The sequence below is a fragment of the Ovis canadensis genome, chromosome 17 (assembly GCF_042477335.2).
Source record: "Ovis canadensis isolate MfBH-ARS-UI-01 breed Bighorn chromosome 17, ARS-UI_OviCan_v2, whole genome shotgun sequence".
Taxonomy (NCBI): Eukaryota; Metazoa; Chordata; class Mammalia; order Artiodactyla; family Bovidae; genus Ovis; species Ovis canadensis.
This window is the reverse complement of record NC_091261.1, coordinates 81,336,800-81,358,681: the sequence shown is the minus strand read 5'-3', so window position 1 is coordinate 81,358,681 and position 21,882 is coordinate 81,336,800. Positions and strand designations below refer to the sequence as shown.

Sequence of the window (21,882 nt, the reverse complement as noted above, 5' to 3'; positions counted from 1 at the left end):
GTGAGCTCACCCCTGGGAAATGGGGCTCTGGCCATCTCCAGGTGGGGGAGGGGCAGGAGGGACAGCTGGGTGTCACACTGGGTCTGGTCCAGGGGAACTTCTCCTGGAGGAGGTGGGGGCTGCTCACGAGCAGCTTAGGGGGTCGACCTGGTGGGAGGCGGTTTACAGCCCAGAGGGGATGGAGCTGCGGTCTCCGCAGAGTGAGGCCATGGTGGATTCTGGAAGCGCTCTGGTCCAGCATGACTGTGTTTGCAGTAACTTGTGTGTGTCTAACAGTGCTCACGTGCGGTCCCATGTGAATACCTAGCACAGTCTATCCAGGTCTCAGATCCCATTCTGAGCTCCTAAGACAGCGCCCAAGGTCAGAGATGAACACACCAAGACCTCCCTAACCGGATTCTCGGCGTGTGCTCACAGAGCGCATCAACCAAAACGGGCACTTGGGCCTGAGATGGTGCTGGGCTCCGTGGTGGGCTGAGTCCTAAGGGGTCGCAGAGGGCAGAGCTGGGCTGGTCAGCGACCTCGAAGGCAGCTGGGAGCCTCCTGACACGCAAGCGGGAGGAGGGCAACCTGGGGGAACTGTGAGATGAGTGCCCAGGGTGGGGGGCTTGCCGGTCCCCTGAAGAATGTGACAGGGAGGCCTGGGGGAGGGGCAGAGGGCTGTGGCCTTGGGAAGGTCGAGGCAGGGGGAGTCTTGGCTGTGACGACTGGGAATCACCAGGGTGGGGTTTCAGCCAAAACACGCATGATGTCAGGGGGGGTCATCATCTAAGTGGACAGAGGGCTGCTTGAGCAAGAGCAGCTTCCAGATGTGATTGCTGAGCACCCAGGGGAGGGAGCCGAGATGCTGTCCTGGGGCGGTGGCAACCAAAGAGTGTGTGACGTGGACCATCGGAGCTGGACACGGTCCACACAGTGGAGGGAGCATGGCGGCTGACGGGGAGGGTGGACAGAGTTCCACTCCTGCCGTGGCCCCATCCACTGTTCTAGAATGTTCTCTGGGGAATTCTGGGTGACCGTGAAATCGTCCCTCCCCAAACCCCCAAGCCTCCACCCTCTCTCCTGATTCCCAAAGGCTAAGAGGATTTGTTTCCTTTGAGGATGATTGAGCTCAGGACACCAAATGTATCAACAAAAATGAGCAGAGAACATTCATTTCTGAATGACAATGAGGACATTTTATTGAGAGCTGATTGCGTGCAGGAGGAAGGGCTAGGGGGAGCCAGGGTGGGAGGGTAGGACTTTCCGGGGTGGGGGCCCAGGGTCCTAAGAACACTCTGAGGGCTTCACTGTCTTCGTCACGGTGCTCCCCTCGTGCGTGACCTCGCAGGTGTAACTGCTCTTAGACTTCCACTCGCTGCCCGTCAGGGTCAGGTAGCTGCTGGCCGCGTACTTGCTGTTGCTCTGTTTGGAGGCCTGGGTGGTCTTCACGTTCTGATTGATGGTGCTGCCATCTGCCTTCCAGACCACGTTCACGCTACCCGGGTAGAAGTCGTTGATGAGACACACCACGGTGGCCTTGTTGGTACTAAGCTCCTCCGTGGAAGGCGGGAACAGGGTGACCGAGGGTGCGGACTTGGGCTGACCTGCAAAGTGCGGGAGGGGAAGAAGATCACAGTCAGAGGTCTGGTGCCTGTCATGGGAGCCTCTGAGTCTGTGTCACAGTGGGACACAGGATCCTTTGAGAGCCCAGCAGGACCCCGAGTCCAGGCACCACTGTGAGCCAGAGGGTCCGTGCCAGGGAAGGTGGGTGGGTTTTCTCAAGCACCTCCCCATCTTCCTGGGAAAGCCTGAGCCTGGACCCCTGACAGTGTTGTCCTGAGACCCCCTGGGTCTTGGCTTCCCACACAGACATCTGACCCTCACTCTCCTTGCCTGCCCGTCTGATGGTTGATGGGGGTCTGCCTGGGGCTGTCTGTCTGTCCCCATGAGTGGATGATGTGCCCTCCCTGGCCACCTGTGAGTCAGTCCAGGTATATTTCGAGCTGACATGTCTGTTTGCACCTTTGCCCGAAGGAGTCTGTTGGTCTCCTAGTTAGTCTGTGTCCCTTGGAGCCTCTGTGCTGGGTCGAGGGAGAGCCTGTCTGCCTGTCCTTGGTCCCCCCATCTGCAGATCTGAGTTCAGATTCCTCTCTGATCCTTCTTGGGTCTGGAGGTTTCCTACCCTGGTACCTGTCTCTCTGCTTCCTCAGGGACTCCTGCTTCTGAGGACTGTGTCTTGCAGACGCAGGAGTCTGTGTCCCCCGCGTCCTGACCGCCTATCCCCTTCCCCGGTTCTGAGTCCAGCACCTTCTCCTCCCCCGTCTTCCCTCTTGCAGTTTCCCTGGGTCCCAGGCCTGCCCAGAATCTGCGCGGCAGCCCCCTGGAAGCCTGGGCAAGCCCCTCCACCTCTGCCAAGTCCCCGAGCCGCTCCCTAGACCCACGGTCCCCAGACTGTCCTGACCCTCTGACTTCGGTCCCCAGCCCCGAGGGTTCTGGGTCCCTCTGATGTCTCCCCATGGTCCCTCATCTGTAGCCCGGTTCCCTCTTCCCCGTGAGATAGGGACCCCAAGTGACCCTCAGAGACAAAGCTGGGTCAACATAGAGCCCAGACTAGGGGTTGGGGGAACAGAGGAGAGCGAGGTCCGAGAGCCAGACAGACCAGTCAGTAAGTCAGCCTGCTCACTCCCCTGCCTCTGGGGTCAGAGGGGAGGCTCTGGTGGCGGCCTCAGTGACAAGCAGGACAAGTCTGGGGTCAGGGGAAGGGAAGAGGTTAGGGCCCCAGAGGTGGGTCCTGGTTGAAGGCTTGACCACAGGCTGACACCGGGCCCAGAAAAGAGCAAAGTGACAGAAAATCCAAACCTTGGGGAAAGAAGAGGGAGAGAAAGGAGGAGGGAGACTCACCCAGGACGGTCAGCCTGGTCCCGCTGCCGAAAACACCACACAGTGACACAGGCTTGCACAAAAACCCCTCCCTGGGAGGCCCGCCCCGCCCGCCCCGCCCCCAGCCCCCCACCTGCAGCTGTGCCAGAGGAAGTGGGGTCCCTGCCCCAGGCTGGTGTCTGCTCACAGAGGGGCTTCAGCACCCCTCCCCCGCAGCAGATGAGAGGACAGGGGACCCCGTGCGGAGCTGCAGGAGCCTTGGACAGGCAGGCTCCCTAAGCAGGTGTGCGTGTTGGATGCATTCTTCCCACCAGGCGGCCAGGCGTGGGAATGGAATCATAGGGGGCCGGGGGCCTTCACCGCCCTAAGAGCGAAGTACCCCGGAGGAGAAAGCTGCTTCTCTTCTCTGCGGAGTTGGCAGCAGCCTGACCCCCTGGTGAGAGCACAGGCTGAGGGCGGGGGCGTCCCCATCCCCTCATGGACACGGCTGGAATGGATTTGCCGTGACCGTCTTCCATCTGACCCTAACTGGGGCTCCAGGGGCTCCCCTCCAGTTCCTCGGGGTTCTCCTGGCTTCAAACGGGCATCTCTAGTGAGGCTTGGGCTGGTTGCTGTCCAAGTCCGGCCTCCGTCTGTAGGGAGGACTGGACAGTGTCCTGGCCAGCCCTCAGGGTCTCATCTGACGTTTGGAGGCATCTGAGAGCATCTTATTGAGAACAGAGATGTGAGCAAGCCCCTAGCTGTGGTCCTGGGACAGCATCTCTTTAAGGAGAATCAGGCTGCTGGGCTACACGGGCCATCCCAGGCCTGAGTCGGGCCAGGCACCAGAGGGGCCTGGAACACACGGTCCCCACAGAGCGCAGGAAGTTGTGAGGTCTCCTGTGCCTGAGCGGGAAGGCCTGGGGCCACCAGCCGAGGCTGCCCTGGACGAAGGTGGGAACTCCAGCACCAAGAGAGTATGACCAGGGCGGATTCAAACATTGCCTGCACGCACCCTGGACTTCCCCGCGATACGATGAGCTGTTGGCTTTCAGAAGATGGCAGAGACCACTCATTATTTTGCAAAAGTGCTCCACTAAAGGACAGAAATAAGATCCAAAAGCTACTCCTGGAGAAGTGAAGAGCATCGGAGGGGCCTCCCTTTGCGGACCAATTACTGCTTTCACTCCTGGAGAAGGAAATGGCAACCCACTCCCTAGCTTTGCCTGGAAAATCCCATGGGAAGAGGAGCCTGGTAGGCTACAGTCCATGGAGTCGCAAAGAATCAGACAGGACTGAGCGACTTCGCTCGCTTTCACTAGAGCGAGGAGGACAGAACTACAGTTGCCCCTGGCTTCCCACCCCACCTGAGGGACCTGGGATTGGAGCGTCCAAGGAAGATAAGTTGGCTAATGACCTATGATCCCGAAAGGGCCCTGTGGGGGGAATTGGCCAACCGTCCTAGGACTGCCTCTGGCCAAAATATGCCCCAGAACCCTGCTAGCCCTTTCTAGCTAGAGCCACTTTACTTTGCAGGCACGTAAAGCAGCGGGAATTTCCCAGGTCCAGCTTGAGGTGGGGGGCTGGGGGCTGCACCCCAGCAACCGCACTCTTGCAGCCTCTTCCAGCTAGAAAAAGCCAGAGCGATTTGGGAGAGACTGAAGGACCCACCAGGCCCCAGACATACCCGCCAATCAAAGGGTCAAGGCTTTGCAACCCTCGTGGAAAGAACACAAAATACACCAAATCAAACGGCGCCCCAAACACAACCAGGTGACCAGGAGGCACGTGGAAAGATGCTCGACATCACTAACCATTCGAGAAGCGCAAATCAAGACTGCAGTGAGGCACCAGCTCCAAACGGTCAGAACGGCCATCACCTAAACGCCTGCGAAGGTGCGTGCTGGAGAGGCTGTGACCAGGAGGGAACACTCTTGCGCTGCTGGCAGGAGTGTCAGCTGGTGCAGCCGCTAGGGAGAAGACTGTGGAGGCTCCTCAAAATCCAGAAATAGAGCTACCGTATATGATCCAGCAACCCCACCACGGGGCATACACCCCGAGAAAACCACAGCTCAAAGAGACACGCGTGCCCCAGTGTCCACGGCAGCACTGTTCGCAGTAGCCGGGGCGTGGAAGCGGCTTAAATGTCCGTCGACAGATGAATGGATAGTGAAGATGTCGGTGCGTCCGCGCAAGGGAACATGAGTGACCCATAAAGAATGAAGCAAGGCCATGTGCAGACATGGACGGACCTGGAGCTTGTCATACGGAGTGAAGTCAGACAGCAAAAGACAGATAGCACTCGATACGGCTTAAATGTGGAATCTAAGAAAGTGGTTCAAAGGAACTGCTTTACAAAACAGAAATGAAGTCACAGATGTAGAAAACAAAATTATGGTTGCCAAGGGGGACAGAAGCGGGGGGATAAACTGGAAGACTGAGATTGACATACACATGCTGCTCTTACAAAGTCTGTATATCAAGTCGACGGCTAATGAGAAGCTACTAGACAGCGCAGAGAACGGGAGTCAGTCCTCTGCAATGATCCGGATGGAGACAGAATCTAAAAGTGTGGGCACACGGTGTGTATATACACAGACGTCTGACTCACTTTGCTGGGCAGTAGAAACTTATCCCACCACAGCTCAATAGAAATGAGCGAACACAGGGTTTTCTTGGTGGTCCAGTGGTTAAGAATCCGCCTGCCGGTGCAGGAGACATGGGTTTGATCTTCCCTGACCTGAGAAGGTCCCATGGGCCTCGGAGCGCCTACGTCCTCACACCGCAGCTGTTGAGTCTGGGCTCTAGAGCCTGCGCTCTGCAACAGGAGGAGGCTCTGGAACGGGGGGCCTGCACACCGCGAGGACAGGGCAGGCCGCGCTCGCTGCAGCCAGAGAGAGAGCTGGAGAAGCAGTGAGGACCCAGCATCAGATTCCCCTCAGAACTAAGCCCACCCCGGACCCGGCTTCAGGTGCCTCCAGTCCTCCTGCGGGAGGCCCCACTCCCCGCTAGGGCCCCAAAGCTGCCCTGTGTGTCTCAGTCTCACCCGGAACCCTCCTCATTTCTCCCCGAAATGAATGAGATCAAATAAAGGGAGACTTTAAAAGCTAATCACTGTCAACATGAAAAAATTACCAGGAAAAAAGACGTTACGAAAAATGAATGGAAACAAAATACAGCCAAGTAAATCTGCTATGACAACTGTGAGTCATTTCACGAGAAGCTATTTTTCGGACTTCAGGAATCATGGACGATTTCCGTTTGGCTTTGCTCATGATAATTTAGTTACAGTTTAGGTTCTTTCTTTCCAGGCCACGAGTGACATCTTTTCAGATGAGATGACATAGTGGGGGATGGGCGCCAGAGGCTCCCACTGGGGAGGAGGGATTCTGTTGTGGAGAGGAGCTGGCGGCACTCCTGAGCTGATGACCTGGGGTCCAGGCGACGAGAACCTGGGGGTATTATTATTCCCCTGCCTTCTCATGTCATGTTCTCAGTTCTTCACGATGAAGACGTGTGGCGATACAGGGGAGTTAGATTTGGGCGGCTGCAGCTCTGGGTGGGGGACACGGTGGCATTGTGCCCAGCAGGGCCATCAAGACGAGGGCGACCTGGGTGGTCCCCTTCTCCCTTGGGGCCTTAGGTTTCCCATCATGGAAATGGGATCAGGCATCAGCTATGGAACACCGCGCCCCTGGCTTCTCTCACCTCCTTGTCTGTGATGTGGGGTCGGGATACCAGGGATGTGGGCTGCCGTCTCTGGGGTCGCACAGAGTCGGACACGACTGAAGCGACTCAGCAGCAGCAACCAGGGATGAAGACCTGGGGAGGGGTCTCTCCTCTGCCGCAGGGAGGCCGCCGAGTCCTCTGTCCATGTGGACTTCGTCCCTGGGCTGACCCCGCTGTCTCCTGGAGGCTGAAGCTAGAGGCACAGACGGGCTGTGAGCCTGGGGTCCTGAGGACCACAGAGCCAGTGGGGCTGCAGCTCTGGGTGGATGGTGCTCGCCCCGGGCCCTGAGCTCGTGTGTCCAGCTACAGGTGCCCTGGGGTGAGCCACTAGGTTATGGGGGGAGGGCGCCCTGGGCAGGGATCGGGGGCGCTGACTCCTCTGAGAGCCCGACCCTGTGGGAGCCCTCTGGCCATACTCTAAACCTGGCAAGAGCAGGGTTCATCAGCCTGACTCTCCTCCTGAATTCCAATGCACTCTCTCCAGGTGGCAGTCACTGGATGGCCTCTTTATCCCCGATGGTGTCCTTTTCTGCTGACCCGGCTCTCCTGACCACCTCCCACCCCCCACCATACAGGAAGATGGCACCTGGTCCCTGCAGATTCCCCTCAGAACTAAGTCCACCCCGGACCTGGCTTCAGATGCCTACAGTCCTCCTGCGGGAGGCCCCGCCCCCCACTAGGGCCCCAAGGCTGCCCTGTGTGTCTCAGTCTCACCTGGAACCCTCCTCATTACTCCCCGATCCCCAGGGCCATCCCCTGCCCCTTTCAGAGGCCCTTGGCCCTTCCTGGGGGGACGGGGTGTGCGGGAGGGCAAGCCCGCCCCCAGCAGCCTGCACCGCTGATCATGGCCTGCTCTGCGTCACCGCTGCCCGGGCACTCAGGGCGCCCTGGTGCCTGGGGATGGGTTGGGGTGTGACTCTCAAGTCACAGCTGTCCCTCCCCTAAGGAACTGACCCTTAACCCCGGCACTAGCCCAGACCCAGAAAGCACTTCAGACACGTCGGCTGATAAATGAGAAGGTCTTTATTCAGGAGAAGCAGGGACAAGGAGGAAGGAGAGGCCTCTGGTCTGAGCCGGCCTGGGCGGGGGCTCAGGGGTCCATGGAGAGCTGGGGGAGGGGGTGTGGGCCAGAGGGCCCCCGAGGGGGGGCCCAGGGCCCTAAGGACACTCTGAGGGCTTCACTGTCTTCGTCACGGTGCTCCCCTCGTGCGTGACCTCGCAGCTGTAACTGCTCCACTCGCTGCCCGTCAGGGTCAGGTAGCTGCTGGCCGCGTACTTGCTGTTGCTCAGTTTGGAGGCCTGGGTGGTCTCCACATTCCGAGTGATGGTGCTGCCATCTGCCTTTCAGGCCATGGTCATGCTACCCGGGTAGAAGTCGCTGATGAGACACACCACGGTGGCCTTGTTGGCACTGAGCTCCTCCGTGGAGGGTGGGAACAGGGTGACCGAGGGTGCAGACTTGGGCCGACCTGTGTGGACAGAGGAGGGGGTGTAAGAGGCTGGGGAGGTTCTGACCTTGTCCCCACTGTAGTCCTGCTTGCCTTCTCTGTGGCCCCCTGCCCCTTGCACTCAGCCCCTGGGCTGCAGGCAGCCCCTCAGAAGCCGTTGCACGTCACTCTCCCAAGTGACCTGCCAAGCGTGGCCTCAGAGGCCCCGCTGCGACCAGGGCAGCTCTCCTCCGTCCTCCTGGCCCTGGGAGTCTGTGTCTGCTCTTGGCCCTGACCCCTTGAGCCCTCAGCCCCTGCCAGACCCCTCCGTGACTTTCCGCTTCTGCAGCCAGGTGCCTCCTCCTCCTCCTGAACCTGGGTGCCCCAGCCCACCTGCCAGGACGGTCCTGACGGGAGGCGTGGGGACAGGCGCACCAGGGGCACGTGCGGAGCTGGGCCCGGGCCTCCTTCTCCTCGCCCAGCCCAGCCTCAGCTCTCCTGGCCAGAGCCTGCGACTCCTCTGAGGCCCTGCCTGTCTCCCTGTCCCCCCTGCCTGAGTGTAGGGCCCCTCACCTCGCCTGCCTTCAGGGGACGGTGCCCCCACACAGCACCTCCAACGACCCTGATTTTGTGGGGGTCAGAGCCCTGTTCATCATCTTCTAAGTCTAACGCCTGCTTCGAGGCCAGCAGAGGCCGATCCTCGGACAGGTGTGACCCCAGGGGATTAGGGCTCCCGGATGGAGGCGTTTCTGCCCCAGGGGACCTGCTCCTTTCTGACCGCTGTCCTGAGAGCCTCTGGGCAGCTCGCCAGAGACCCCTCTCTCTCTGCCCTCCAGGGGCCTCCCTCAGGCTGCTCTCTGTGTCCCTGGGGGCTGGTCATAGCCCCCAGTGAGCCCCCAAGGTCCTGTCTGGCCCTCCCGGCTGGGGCACGGAGCTCACAGCCCAGAGCCCGGGGCTTGGAGACGCCCCTAGTCAGTACCAGCCTCTGGTCCACACCCCAGCATCTGCCCTGCAAGAGGGGAACGAGTCCCCTCATTCCTGGACCAGACACCAGCCGTGGTGCCCGGACTTGCCCCGTCAGATGGTCGGCCTCTGGAGGCTCCTGCTGGTTACCCCAAGACCAACCCGCCTCCCCTCTCGACCCCACGGAGAAAGGTGGGGATCGGCCCTTAAGGCCAGGGGGACAGAGAGGAAGCTGCTCCCAGAGCAAGAGAAGTGACTTTCCCGAGAGAGCAGAGGCTGGGAAAGGGGTGAGAGCCACTTACCTAGGACAGTGAGCTGGGTCCCGCCACCTAAGACGAAGCACCGTGACTGAGCCTCGGACCAAAACCCGCCGGGCCGCACCTGGGGGCTGTCCCCCGGGGCGGGGCCAGGCGGGAACCCGCTGGGCGTGACGGCGCAGGGCTGCAGCCGGTGGGGTTGTGTCCTCGGGCTGAGGGGCGTTGTGGAGCCGGTCTTCCAGAGGCCAGGGCAGCCCGGGTGGGCTCACGTCCTGGAGGTGCCCCGTGCCCAGCCCCCTGGCCGAGGCAGCCGCCGCACACGCCTTGGGGCCACTCAGTGCCCCTCACTCGGAGCCTGTCCTGGCCGCCGCTGGCGCCTCAGCGCTGGTGGGGACACGGAGTGCCGGGCCTGCGCGCTGCGGCTGAGGAGTACCGGGCTGGCTCCGACCTGCCCGGCCGCTCCTGGCCTCCCTGCAAGGCCGCCGGGTGTTCCTCCCCCACAGTTCCTCACAGTCCAGCCAGGCAGCTTCCTTCCTGGGACTGTGGACACCGGGCTATTCCTCAGGCCCCACGTGGGGGACCCCTGCCCTGTTTCTCCACCCGCGGAGACGCAGTTCAGCTTGCTCTCTCTGATGAACATTCTCTGCTGTCAGTTCACTGTCTTTCTGTACATCTGTTTGTCCATCCATCGATCCAACATCCATCCATCCGTCACCCATCCATCCATCCATCATCCAACATCCCTCCATCATCCATCACCCATCCATCCATCCTTCATCCAACATCCATCCGTCATCCAACATCCATCCATCCATCACCCATCCATCCATCCTTCATCCATCCATCTGTCCATCATGTATCTGTCTGTCCAACAATGGCCATCAAGCACCCGTCTGCCAAGCCCTGTTTCACATGCTGGGACTTGGTGGGGGGAGCCCTCCTCCTCCCACCCCATCCCTCCCTGAAACTTCTGAGGTCAGGTCTAACAAGGTCCCGTCCCGTCGAGTCTGAGGCCCCCCACGGCCCCCAGCGCTCTTCCACTCTCTCTGCTTCTGACCCACACCGTGCACTCGGACAACTGCCAGGGTTCTTGCATCCCTATTTCCTTCCTGACCCCTTTTTCCGCTCTGGATTTATACACATTCTGCCTCCTGGATGTGTCTCTGCTTGAGATGCAGACACCTCAGACTCAGCATCTTCCATCAAAACTGCTCCCAGGCCCTTGCAGACCTGGTCCCCCGCATTGTTCTCAATTCGGTAGATTTCTCCGCAGGCCAGAGGCCTGGACTCATCCCATAACGCTTGGCCCTCATTGAGTCAGCCTCTGTGTCCCACCATAACAAAACATACCTTTAAAAATCTCAGAAAAACAAAAAAGCACCCAGATTGCACTGTCAGAGTTTATGATGACAAGAATCCTCAGACCTTGCCAAATCTGATATTATCTCCCTACGTGGTGAATCTAAGCAGGAAGGTAACCAGTACTACACTGGGTCCAGCATTCTTTTAATTCAGCAATGGAACTTTTGGGTCATGGTTGTATTTAAGGTATGCACATACGATTTTTGAAACAAAATTTAACAGGACAGCAGTGTAAATTCAGCACTTATTTCTGATTAAAGAGAGCAAATATCCAGCCTTTTACTAAGTTAATTAACTAAAGAAACATCCTCAACTTAATGAACGCTATCTCCTGAAACTTACAGAATACTTCACATTTAAAAGCAAAACCAGTTTAGAGGCCAGGGTTCCCACACTTACTTTTATTATTTCACATATTCTACAGATTCAAGCCCATGGAATGAGATGGGGGGAAGAGTGTGAGTGTTAGGAAAAATTAGATAAGATTGGTTTTTGCAGGTGATGGGCTGGTTTACTTAAAAAAAAACAAGCTCAAGATGAGCTGAAGGACAATTAGAACCGGTACAAGAGTTAACCTGTGGTCGAATACAAGCAGGCTGGGCCAAACCCAGCGGGTGTCCTTCTGTGCAGGCGGTAACTGTTGAGGATGCGAAATGGCGGTAGCACTGACAAGCTCGGTGGCAGCTCTAGTAAAAGCCCCAGGAATGAACTTAACAACACGGGATGTCTAAGACCTGTGAGGATAAAATATAGCGCAACCTAGTGAACGGACACAGCAGCACAGACATCAGTTCCCCTCAAGTGGACCCATGCACTCCATGAAATTGCAAGCACAACATCAAAGGAATGATTTCGGCCCTTCCTGGTGGTCCGGTGGCTGAGACTCCAAGCTCCCAGTGCGGGGGGCCTGGGTTCGACCCCTGCTCAGGAAACTGGAACTCACGTGCTGCGACTAAGAGTGTGTAAGTCGAAACTCAAGGTCCAGAGTGCCGCAGCTCAGACCCGGCGCCGCCAAACAAATGAGCATTTTTAAAAAGTCAGTGAGCCAGTTCTAAAGTCCAACAGTACGAATAACTGTGGAGTTCAGTTCAGTTCATTTGCTCAGTCACCTCCGACTCTTTGCGACCCCACGCACTGCAGCACGCCAGGCTTCCCTGTCCACCACCAACTCCCAGAGCTTACTCAAACTCACGTCCACTGAGTCGGTGATGCCATCCAACCATCTCATCTCAATGGTGGAGAACAGACACAAATATTTTGATTGAGAATAACACCGGCGGGATTGTTCTCTAGCACCAACACACACTGTAAAGCTACCATCATTAAAACATGGTGGAAGGGACGCGGGAATGGATGGTCAGAGCCACAGAGAGGATGCGGTGAGTCGGCAATTCAGCGTTTGAAGAAAGCTGTGTTTGTGTTCCACAGATACAGGACGACTGGTTTCCCATTTGGAAAATATATAGGGACACATTTCTACCAACACAAAAATAAATCTCAGGCGAAGTAAAACCAAACACTGAGACAATAGAAGTACCTGAATTAAAAAGAAAATCGAAATAGAAATGTCTTTGCTATGCTCGCCACAGATCACAAACACCATAAAGAAAAGCAACCAACCTGACACGTAAAAATTAAAAAGGCTTAATGTTGAAAGACCCCACAGATGAAACTGGAAACAGATCAGGGAAGCATATTTACCACATGCATACTTAACGAGGGGTTACTATCCCAAATGGGTGAAGAGTTTGTATAAACCTTAAAGTACGACCAACTGAACAAAAAATAAGCCAGACAAAATGACAACCGGTGCATTCACAGAAGAAAAAATCAATCAATAAAAATATGAACGGAAAATAAATTTCACCAACAAGCAAAGAAACAAACAGCAGACAGGTTTCTTCTCATTTTTGCTCTTCAGACGCACAAAATGAAAAAAGATCCAAACGTCGCATTACTGGTGAGAATGGAGGGGAAAAAGCACTGTCATTCTGGAACAGACTTCCGGGAGGACCATTGGCATCGCCTATGAAAATTTCAACGCCTGTTCTCTCTGACCCAGCACCCCATTTTTAGGCATCTTTCTGGGGAGATAAAGTGTGCGAAGTACAGGCACATAGCTACGCATGTGGGGGTTTCCACGTAGCATCTCTTGTAATTTACGTTTTTTAGTGGAAACACCCTAAATGTCCATTAGTAGGCGAATGATTAAAGACACGCTGCTTCTTCCAAACTTTGAATTCATGCAGAGCCATTCAGAGAACATGGGGGATCCACATGGGCTGATATAGAAAATCTCAACAGACTGTTTAAAAAGATAGTTGCAGGCTCATAGGCAGAGTATAAGTCTGTTTTGAAAAATACAACCCCAGCACCATTAGTCATGTGTGTGTGTGTTTTCAGGGACATACATGCCTAGGAGGAAGGCCAGACGTGTGCAGACCCACGTGACATTGTCTCTCGCTGGAGAATGGGTTTTACGGTAAGACGTGCGCGGTTGGTGAGCAGAAACCCTCAAGGTTTACTTTATATGCTTCTGCGCTCAATCGTTTTTAAAAGCACATATTATTCTGGTATTAAAAAGTATTGTAGAAGATAAAATCACATATATATCTTCTTGTGAACATTTTCATAACTATTTTTTATAGTTTATAATTTTATAAATATATTTGTGTTATAATTATACAATTATAACTTTATAATTTTATAAATTAAGCAAAAATTAAAAATATCTGGCTAGAGACACATTATTGTCATATTTCTGTATTTTCTGACAAGCTTTTGAAAGGGCACACATGCTTTAAAAACCCAATTTTAGAAACATCGTCTTGGAAGTTTGTGTCCGGATTCCTTGCGAGGGACGTTCCATGCTGTGCTTCATCACACCGTTTCTGTTGGAGATTCAGGTTATTTCCGGCTTCCTCCCGTCATTAACAAGCTGAGTTTCTGCCTTGTAAACTTTTGGTCACATCTTTTTGATTGTTCCCCCACCCCCAGATGAATTCCTAAAAGCGGAATTACGCAATGTAAAGAAATAGGCTTTCTTTAATGACTTGCTGCATATTGCCGAAAGGGTGCACATTTTAGAGTTCTGTAGCCGGTTCCTGACAGTGCCTGCTCCTCCCGACAGCCCTCTGACGTCAGGATTCCAGAGGCGATCCCGGCGCCCGGCCACCGAGGACGGCCCCCAGCTCTCCATCAGCTTTCCACAGCTGCTTCTCCTTCTGCCTGCCCTCACACTGGTCTCTGATCTGAAACCATTTTTCCACAGCACGCACTGGGCTCCGACAGCCCCGCACGTAAATCCCTCAACACCTGCCCTGGGTCCCAGGATAAAGGAGGGGCGGACAAGACCCCCGTTCTGTACCCCGATCTCCCCAGCTCTGGGAGCTCCCTGCATGGCTGCGCACCCCTCTGTCCTCCTCGGCCTCCCGACTCCCTTTGCCTGGAGCACCCCCATCCCAGGTCAGGGCCCCATGCCTGGACGTGACCCCTTGGTTCAGGCCTGGCCCCGTTAGACACTTAGAAACCTCGCTGAGGAGCTGGCCTCCGTGGGGGAGACCGAGCCAAGCCCTTGCTCCCTTCTCTGGCCGCCGTGCAGACCTGCCCCTTCTCCTGGACCGTTTTCTGGTGCCTGTCTAGTCCCGGGGTTTCTACAGTCCTGGGACTGCGCCCGTGTGCTGTGTGACCCTGGGCAGCTTGCCTCACCTCTCTGGACCTCTGTCCCCACCTGTAAGAAGGGGAGGAAGGCAGACCTGCCTTGTGGGCCGCTGCCCCTCAAAATGATCAGTGCCTCCTGGACACGTCCTGCCCCGTTGCGCTGTGTCTGCCCTGCTCAGAGGGCCGGGGTGAGGCAAGTGTGACGCCAGCCGTGTGTGCAAAATCTCAGGGCGCCGAAAGCTCCACGAGATAAATAGTATTTCAATACAATATTAAAAAATAAAAACCAACACAAACAAAGGCACTCTAAGTACAGCCACTGTCTGCTCAGGCTCCTTCTCTCCAGCTGGTCTTCCCTTCTCATTCCCCGCCGCTGCGGTCATTCACCCCTGGGTCCCATCGAAGGGAAGCCCCGCGACTCCCCCGGCCCTTACCTGCCCCACAGGCTCCACGGGCTCTTTCCTGACGGGGCTTCCATGCGGGGGGCCGGGTTCCGAGGCACCGCCGTCGGGGGCAGCAGCCCGTGGGCGCCCACGGGATGAGAGGCCAGGCCCAGCAGGATGAGAGGCCAGGGCTGCCTGGGGACACCGCGCTGACCCCTGGGGGCCTCACGGGCCCCCTGGCCTGGCCTGGGCCTCATGCGCGCTGGTGCGGGCTCCTCCTTGGAGGGGGTTGAAAGCACCCTCGCTTCCCCTTGCTGGCAGGGGCCGTCTCGGTGCGCCCCGTCCCTTGGGGGCCCGTCCTCTGCCTGGGCCTTCTGTCCCTGCCCCCAGCCCCGCCCCCTCCCCCAGAGCCCAGGGCTGGTACTGGGGGGCCTCTCCCAGGGGCCTCTGCCAGCTGCCCTGCTCTGGTTCCAGGACTCAGGGGCTTCTCACTAAAGCCCGCCCACCAGCCCCGCCCCAGCCCCGGCACACCAGCTCTGTTCCGCTTCTCTGCTCTGCGAGGGTGTCTCGGGCCCTGGAGAGGCCATGGAGGGCCAGGTCACAGCGCTGTCGGGACTCTGCCTGTAGGAAGAGCTCCACGTGGCAGGTCGCACGTTCCCGCACATCACAGCCAGCACCTACCCTCCAGCTTGCCAGCTGCTTCAGTTCTGTCTGTCGCTCAGTCGGGTCCGACTCTGTGTGACCCCATGGACCGCAGCACGACAGGATTCTCTGTCCATCACCGACTCCAGAGTTTACTCAGACTCATGTCCATTGAGTCAGTGATGCCATCCAACCATCTCATCCTCTGTGGCCCCCTTCTCCTCCTGCCTTCAATCTTTCCTAGCATCAGGATCTTTTCCAATGAGTCAGTTCTTCGCATCAGGTGGCCAAAGTATTGGAGTTTCAGCTTCAGCATCAGTCCTTCCAATGAATATTCAGGATTGATGTCCTTTAGGGTGGACTGATTGGATCTCCTTGCAGTCCAAGGGACTCTCAAGAGTCTTCTCCAACACCACAGGTCAGAAGCATCAATTCTTCGGTGCTCAGCTTTCTCTGTGGTCCCACTCTCGCATCCGTGCATGACCACTGGAAACACCACCACTTTGACGAGACGGACCTCTGTGCTGCAGGTGCTTGGGTCCACTTAAGTCCAGCTCTGCGGCCCTCCCGGCTCTCTGTTTCAGCCACTCTGGGGAAGGACCCCAAAGGGACTTTCCTGGAAGGGACCTTTCAGACATGTCTGGCCCTCATGTTTTGAGGCTGATACTCCTTAACGTTCCTGCGACATTTGGTGAAAATCAGTGCAGCCTGTTCCACGGGATGCGGTACCAGACACACAGCCTGGGACTTCAGTTCCTTCACATAGACAGGGTGCTGGGAGACAGTGTCTATGGACCTCTGTGCTTCTGCGCGTCTCAGGAGCAAAGGCACGGGCCGCCTTTGGTGTGGATTGTCTTTGGATGTTTGTGGAATGAGAAGCCCTGGAAGGTGGAGCTGGGGTCTCCCTCCGGAGCGGAACGTGCTTACTGTCCGGCATGACAGACTTGGGGCCCCCCAGCTTGGACGTGCAGGTGGCTCCTGGCTCCTTTGCATCACCCTGTCGGGCTCAGAGAACCACTGCTTGGATGATGCTCGTGGCCCGACCGCCGCTCTGGCGGAGTAATAAGCTGGCCTTTGTCTCCGGCCCAGCATTTCGGGTCTGCCCGAACCAGCGCAATTGCGGCAGGGTCACGGTTTAGCTGGCAGGCGGGATGACCTCCCAGACCCTCCACAGCTCTCAATAATGACAATAACGACGGTGATAAGTAGGGCAGAAGGGGGCGAATGGATGGTTGTGATCAGAACCTCACGGTTTGACCAAACTCATGAAGCAGTTTTGGAGGAACCCCAGGCTGCCTGGTCCAGTGCTGAGGCTGGACTGCGCGTGGGTGCGCGCGCGCACACACACACACACACACACACACACACACACCCCGGCCTTGGACACTGGCCAGCACTGAACAGCAGTGGGGTTTGAGCGCCCTAACAGCGGCCGTGCAGGTATGGGGGAGCCCCTAGGGGCCCAATCCAGTCCAACTTCTCCCCACCGTGGTGCTTTGCTCACCCCAGCCTGGGACCGCACTCCTTGCATCTTGGGGGCTGGGTTCCCCTCCTACCCCCGAGGTCCCAGGCAGAAGCTGCTTCATCCCAGCACCCCCATGTGGGTGTGACACTCCCCCACTGCCCAGGGCCTGGAGGCTGCGGTGGCCCCTGGGACAGCCCCAGGTTTCGGGGAGAAAAAGGGACTGTCCCTGAACTCAGCGGGTGACTCCAGCTGCCCCCTTCCCCCACCCTGCACCTGCCCAGGCCTCCGGGCTGACTCCACCACCGACCACTTCCTCCTGTGGGGGCTGCGGTCGGAAATCGGAGTCTGGCTAGACCCTGGGGGACCCCGGGGGACGGACAGGGCCCTCCCAGCCCTTGCAGCTGCAGCTCTGGCCATTGCACTCAGGCCTGCCCTGCACCCTGCCTGGGCTGAGCACGGCTTAGAGCTGGATTCCAGCTGGCTCAGAGATGTCTGGGTCCAGCAGCCCTGCTCGGTGGGCCCCCTTCTCAGGGTCTTTTGCTCCTCTGTGCCCCTGCCCCTGCCCACCTCCCCTGGAGTGGAGGGGTGTGTCGTGTCCAGTCACCTCTGTCTGCTCCTGCCCGCTCTCCACCCCGCAGGCCCCAGAGACCCTGTCTACAGCCGCTGTGGATTCCTGTCTCCCAGGCCCTAGGCCCCTCCCAGCTCCCCACTTCCCTCCTCCCTAAGCTCAAGCGTGGTGGATCCTTCTCTTAAGCGCTTCACTGTTGGGGCTTGGAACGTTTGAGGTGGAGCGGGGGGACAAAGGGTCGTCTGGAGGTGTGACCAGGTTTCTGGAATCAGGGTTTGGCTCTGTGGTTCCTGAGCCCCCTCTGAGGGATCCCGGGGAACCCTGAAGACCCCGGCTCCTCTGGTGATCCTAGGGGTGCAGAAGCTTCCCCCACCTCGAGCTCTCTTTCAGCAAATGGGGAGAGAATCCTGTGGCTTCTGGAGACGTCACAGACTCCCCCACCTGGCAGTCCCTTCTGCGGATGAGGGAACAGAGGCGCAGAGAGGGAGAGCTTCTTTCCTACGACACGCAGCACCTTGATGTAAAGACAATATCCTGGGACTTAGCGGCACCAGCCGGAAACCTGGGAGGACCAGGCTTTCTGGGACATGGGAGTGGGGTGGGGCCCAACCTGGAACTTGGGGGCTCTGGGAGATTTCCCTCCCTTAAATAGATGGGGAAACAGTGGAAACAGTGACAGACTTTATTTTCTTGGGCTCCAAAATTACTGCAGATGGTGACTGCAGCCATGAAATTAAAAGACGCTTACTCCTTGGAAGAAAAGTTATGACCAACCTAGATAGCATATTAAAAAGCAGAGACATTAGTCTGCCAACAAAGTTCCGTCTAGTCAAGGCTATGGTTTTTCCAGTAATCACATATGGATGTGAGAGTTAGACTATAAAGAGAGCTGAGCGCCGAAGAATTGATGCATTTGAATTGTGATGTTGGAGAAGACTCTTGAGAGTCCTTTGGACTGCAAGGACATCCAACCAGTCCATCCTAAAGGACATCAATCCTGAATATTCATGGGAAGGACTGATGCTGAAGCTGAAACTCCAATACTTTGGCCACCTGATGCGAAGAGCTGACTCTTTGGAAAAGACCCTGATGCTGGGAAAGATTGAAGGCGGGAGGAGAAGGGGACGACAGAGGATGAGATGGTTGGATGGCATCACCGACTCAATGGACATGAGTTTGAATAAGCTCTGGGAGTTGGTGATGGACAGGAAGGCCTGGTGTGCTGCAGTCCATGCGGTGACAAAGAGTCGGATACGACTGAGGGACTGAACAGAGCTGAACAGAGGGGACGGGCCCGGTAGTGGGCAGCAGAAACCAGCTGTAGAGGGAGGCACTGCCCAGAAAGTGTGGAGATCAGACCCAGGACAGGGGAGACCTGGGGGCAGGGGTGGAGGGTAGGGGAGTGGGGGGTGGGGTGGGAGGTGAGGTAGGCGGCTCCAGTGGAGGAGTTGGTGGGGGGAGGGGGCAGGGGCTGGACTCCGTCTTCTTGGCACCCCTGGAACTCCTGGAACCCCAACCAGTCCTAGGGTGGGGGGTGCTTGAGGTGAGTTACATCAGTGCACGTCAGAGCCTGACTTCACTTACTATTCCTATGCTTTATTCGTCCGGATTGGGCGGGGGGCGGGCAGGAGCTTAATTTCAATTCTAAAACCTATTGCATCAAATATTTCTCTCTCTCTCTTCTTTGTTTTTTAAATTTGGCCATGTCTTGTGACTTGTGGGATCTTAGTTCCCCGACCAGGGATTGAACCGGTGCCCTTGGCAGTGAAAGTGCAGAGTCCTAACCACTGGATTGCCAGGGAGGTCCCTGAATATTATCTACCTTGATGACTGAGTTTTGGGGACACTTCCTGGGCCAGCAGCGCCTGCCTCTCCTGGCCAGGTGGGTTTATACTAATATCTGGTGGGTAGCGCTTGTTTTCCAGGTCCTTTCCAAAGGTTTGGACTGACACCCGGGAAGGACACACTCCTGCCACGAGGAGACCCTACTTTGGCAGCTGGTGGTTTCGCAGCAGCTGCTGCTTCCTTACCTGTTCCTCCGGCAACTGTCAGCTCGGTGAGTCCTCCTGGGACCCTGGGACGGTGGTTCAGACGGACACATTCTCACATCCTTGTTCCGTGCATGGGAAATGCTTCGACTGATGGCTCATGATGCCAAGGTGATTTATATTTGACTCTTACTTCATCATTTCTAAACGCCAAACACCTGAACACCCTGACGTTTATTCCTCACTATCCACGGCGGCCAACAGGACCTGCTGCTAATTCAAGAATGATAAGTAGCCTGGTGACTTGTTTTTAAAGAGCTTTTATAAATGTAGGTAAAGTTAACGTTGATTTCACTAGACAGACACATCATTTAATTTTCAGTGATTTTGTGATAGTCCTCAAAATGCACACTGATATGTTTGTTTGTACTGACGCAGTGGGAAGGCTTCTGACCGAACGTGGTCGGAATGGGACGTTTGGCAGGAGGACTAGCTTTGTTAGATCACGTGCTTAGACTCTTCCATCGATTGAAGGATTCAAGTCGGCGGCGTCAAGCTTGGGAGGAAGCGTTTACTGAAAGCAGCAGTCCTTTTTGGCTCCAGGGACAAGGGTGGGAGGTGGCTTCAGGCTGCCTCAAGTGAGCTACGTGTATTGTGCCTCTTATTTCTATTATTGGTGCATCAGCTCCACCTCAGAGCTCAGGCGTTAGATCTTAGAGGCTGGGGACCCTCGACTTAGAGCGCATGATAAGACGCAAGCGTTTTCCTCATAAGATACCCGATTGGCAAAGATGCACGAAATTGACTAGCGCGGGCATGCTAAGTCGTGTCCGACTCTTGCGACCCCGTTGACTGTAGCCCGCCAGGCTTTTCTGTCTGTGAGATTTTCCAGGCAAGAATACTGGAGTGGGGTGCCATTTCCTCCTCCAAGGGATCTTCCCCACCCAGGGATGGGACCGATGTCCCTCGTCTTGTCTGCGTTGGCAGTTGGGTTCTTTACCAACTGTGCCACCTGGGAAGCTCTGAGATGGCAGATACTTAAGATTCCCTCAGTCTTTAAAGCTGCGTCTTCTACAAGAGGCCTCTAAAGTGAAGATTTAAGCGGGAAGCTCTGCTCACTCTTCTTGGTATTCACCCCTGAAACGGAGAAAGTGAACAAGGGACCGGGTGATGCCTCTCAGCAGCTGGTTTCTGGAAAAGCTGCCTCTGGGGTGGGGCCAGCTTGCGGGGATTTCCCCCAGTGGATGGGTCAGTGAACCCTCCTCTCAGACGGTCCGGAGGTGCATCGAACGGGCCCCTCTCAAACCCTCTTGAGGTTAGATGCGGTCCGATGCTTTGCGATCGGCAATATCAAAAGAGAGTGAATTGGAGCTGTCAGCTGATAAATCGTTCAGAGAAACAATTTCTGACCATCCAGCATGAATCGTTTTTGGCAGCTGACCAGGAAGGAGTTCATGGCAGGGGGTGACACTCTATTGCAAAACTCCTGTTTGTGGGACTGAAGTTTCTCCAGGTTTGTGGTAGAAACGAAAGCCAGAGCAGCACTGCTGACCACGCTGGAGCTACTTCATTGCAGAGGTAAAGAAAGAAAGAAGGAAAGCGAAGCCGCTCAGCCGTGTCTGGCTCCTTGTGACCCCATGGACTCCTCCAGGGAGCCCTACCAGGCTCCTCCAGGCCAGAACACTGGAGCGGGTAGCTGGTCCCTTCTCCAGCGGATCTTCCCAACCCGGGGATCAAAGCCAGGTCTCCCGCATTGTGGGCAGATTCTTTATCAACTGAGCCACAGGGGAAGGCCCTAGAGGTAAAAGTAAATTGTACCAGTTGATGGATCCATGAATCAACACTAGTTGATAATTATTTGTAAGGATTTCAGGACGTCCCTGGTGGTACAGTGGGTAAGAATCTGCCGGACAGTGTGGATCTGATCCCTGGTCAGGGAAGGGCCCACCTGCCACCGAGCGAAAAATCCCACATGCCGCACCTGCTGAGCCCGAGCGCCTGGGGCTGTGCTCCACGACAAGAGACGATTCCACAGCGAGGAGCCAGGCTGTGCCCCACGACAAGAGACAATTCCACAGCGAGGAGCCAGGCTGTGCCCCATGACAAGAGACGATTCCACAGCGAGGAGCCAGGCTGTGCCCCACGACAAGAGACGATTCCACAGCGAGGAGCCAGGCTGTGCCCCACGACAAGAGACGATTCCACAGCGAGGAGCCAGGCTGGGCCCCACGACAAGAGATGATTCCACAGCGAGGAGCCAGGCTGTGCCCCACGACAAGAGATGATTCCACAGCGAGGAGCCAGGCTGTGCCCCATGACAAGAGACGATTCCACAGCGAGGAGCCAGGCTGTGCCCCACGACAAGAGATGATTCCACAGCGAGGAGCCAGGCTGTGCCCCACAACAAGAGGTGACATCATAGTGAGAAGCCAGAGAGGCCCGCTGGTCACGGGTAGAGAACGCCCACCCGGTGACAGAGACCCAGGGCAACCAAAAATTAAAAATAAGTGAATAAACTGTAAAAAAAAAATATTTCAATACATTTATGTTGTTTGAGTCAAACTCTGCTACTAACAGGGTACTAATTCAAGGTAGGA

At 56.4% G+C, this 21,882-nt stretch overlaps 1 gene segment (V, D, J or C); it reads right to left on the bottom strand.

Annotated features, from left to right (window-relative positions):
• Nucleotides 1-7,575: 7,575 nt before the first annotated feature.
• Nucleotides 7,576-21,882, bottom strand: part of LOC138422256 (immunoglobulin lambda variable 2-14-like) — a 74,155-nt gene continuing 59,848 nt past the window's right edge. Inside the window, 1 exon segment of the V gene segment in view lies at nucleotides 7,576-8,039. Coding sequence covers nucleotides 7,915-8,039 — 125 coding nt within the window.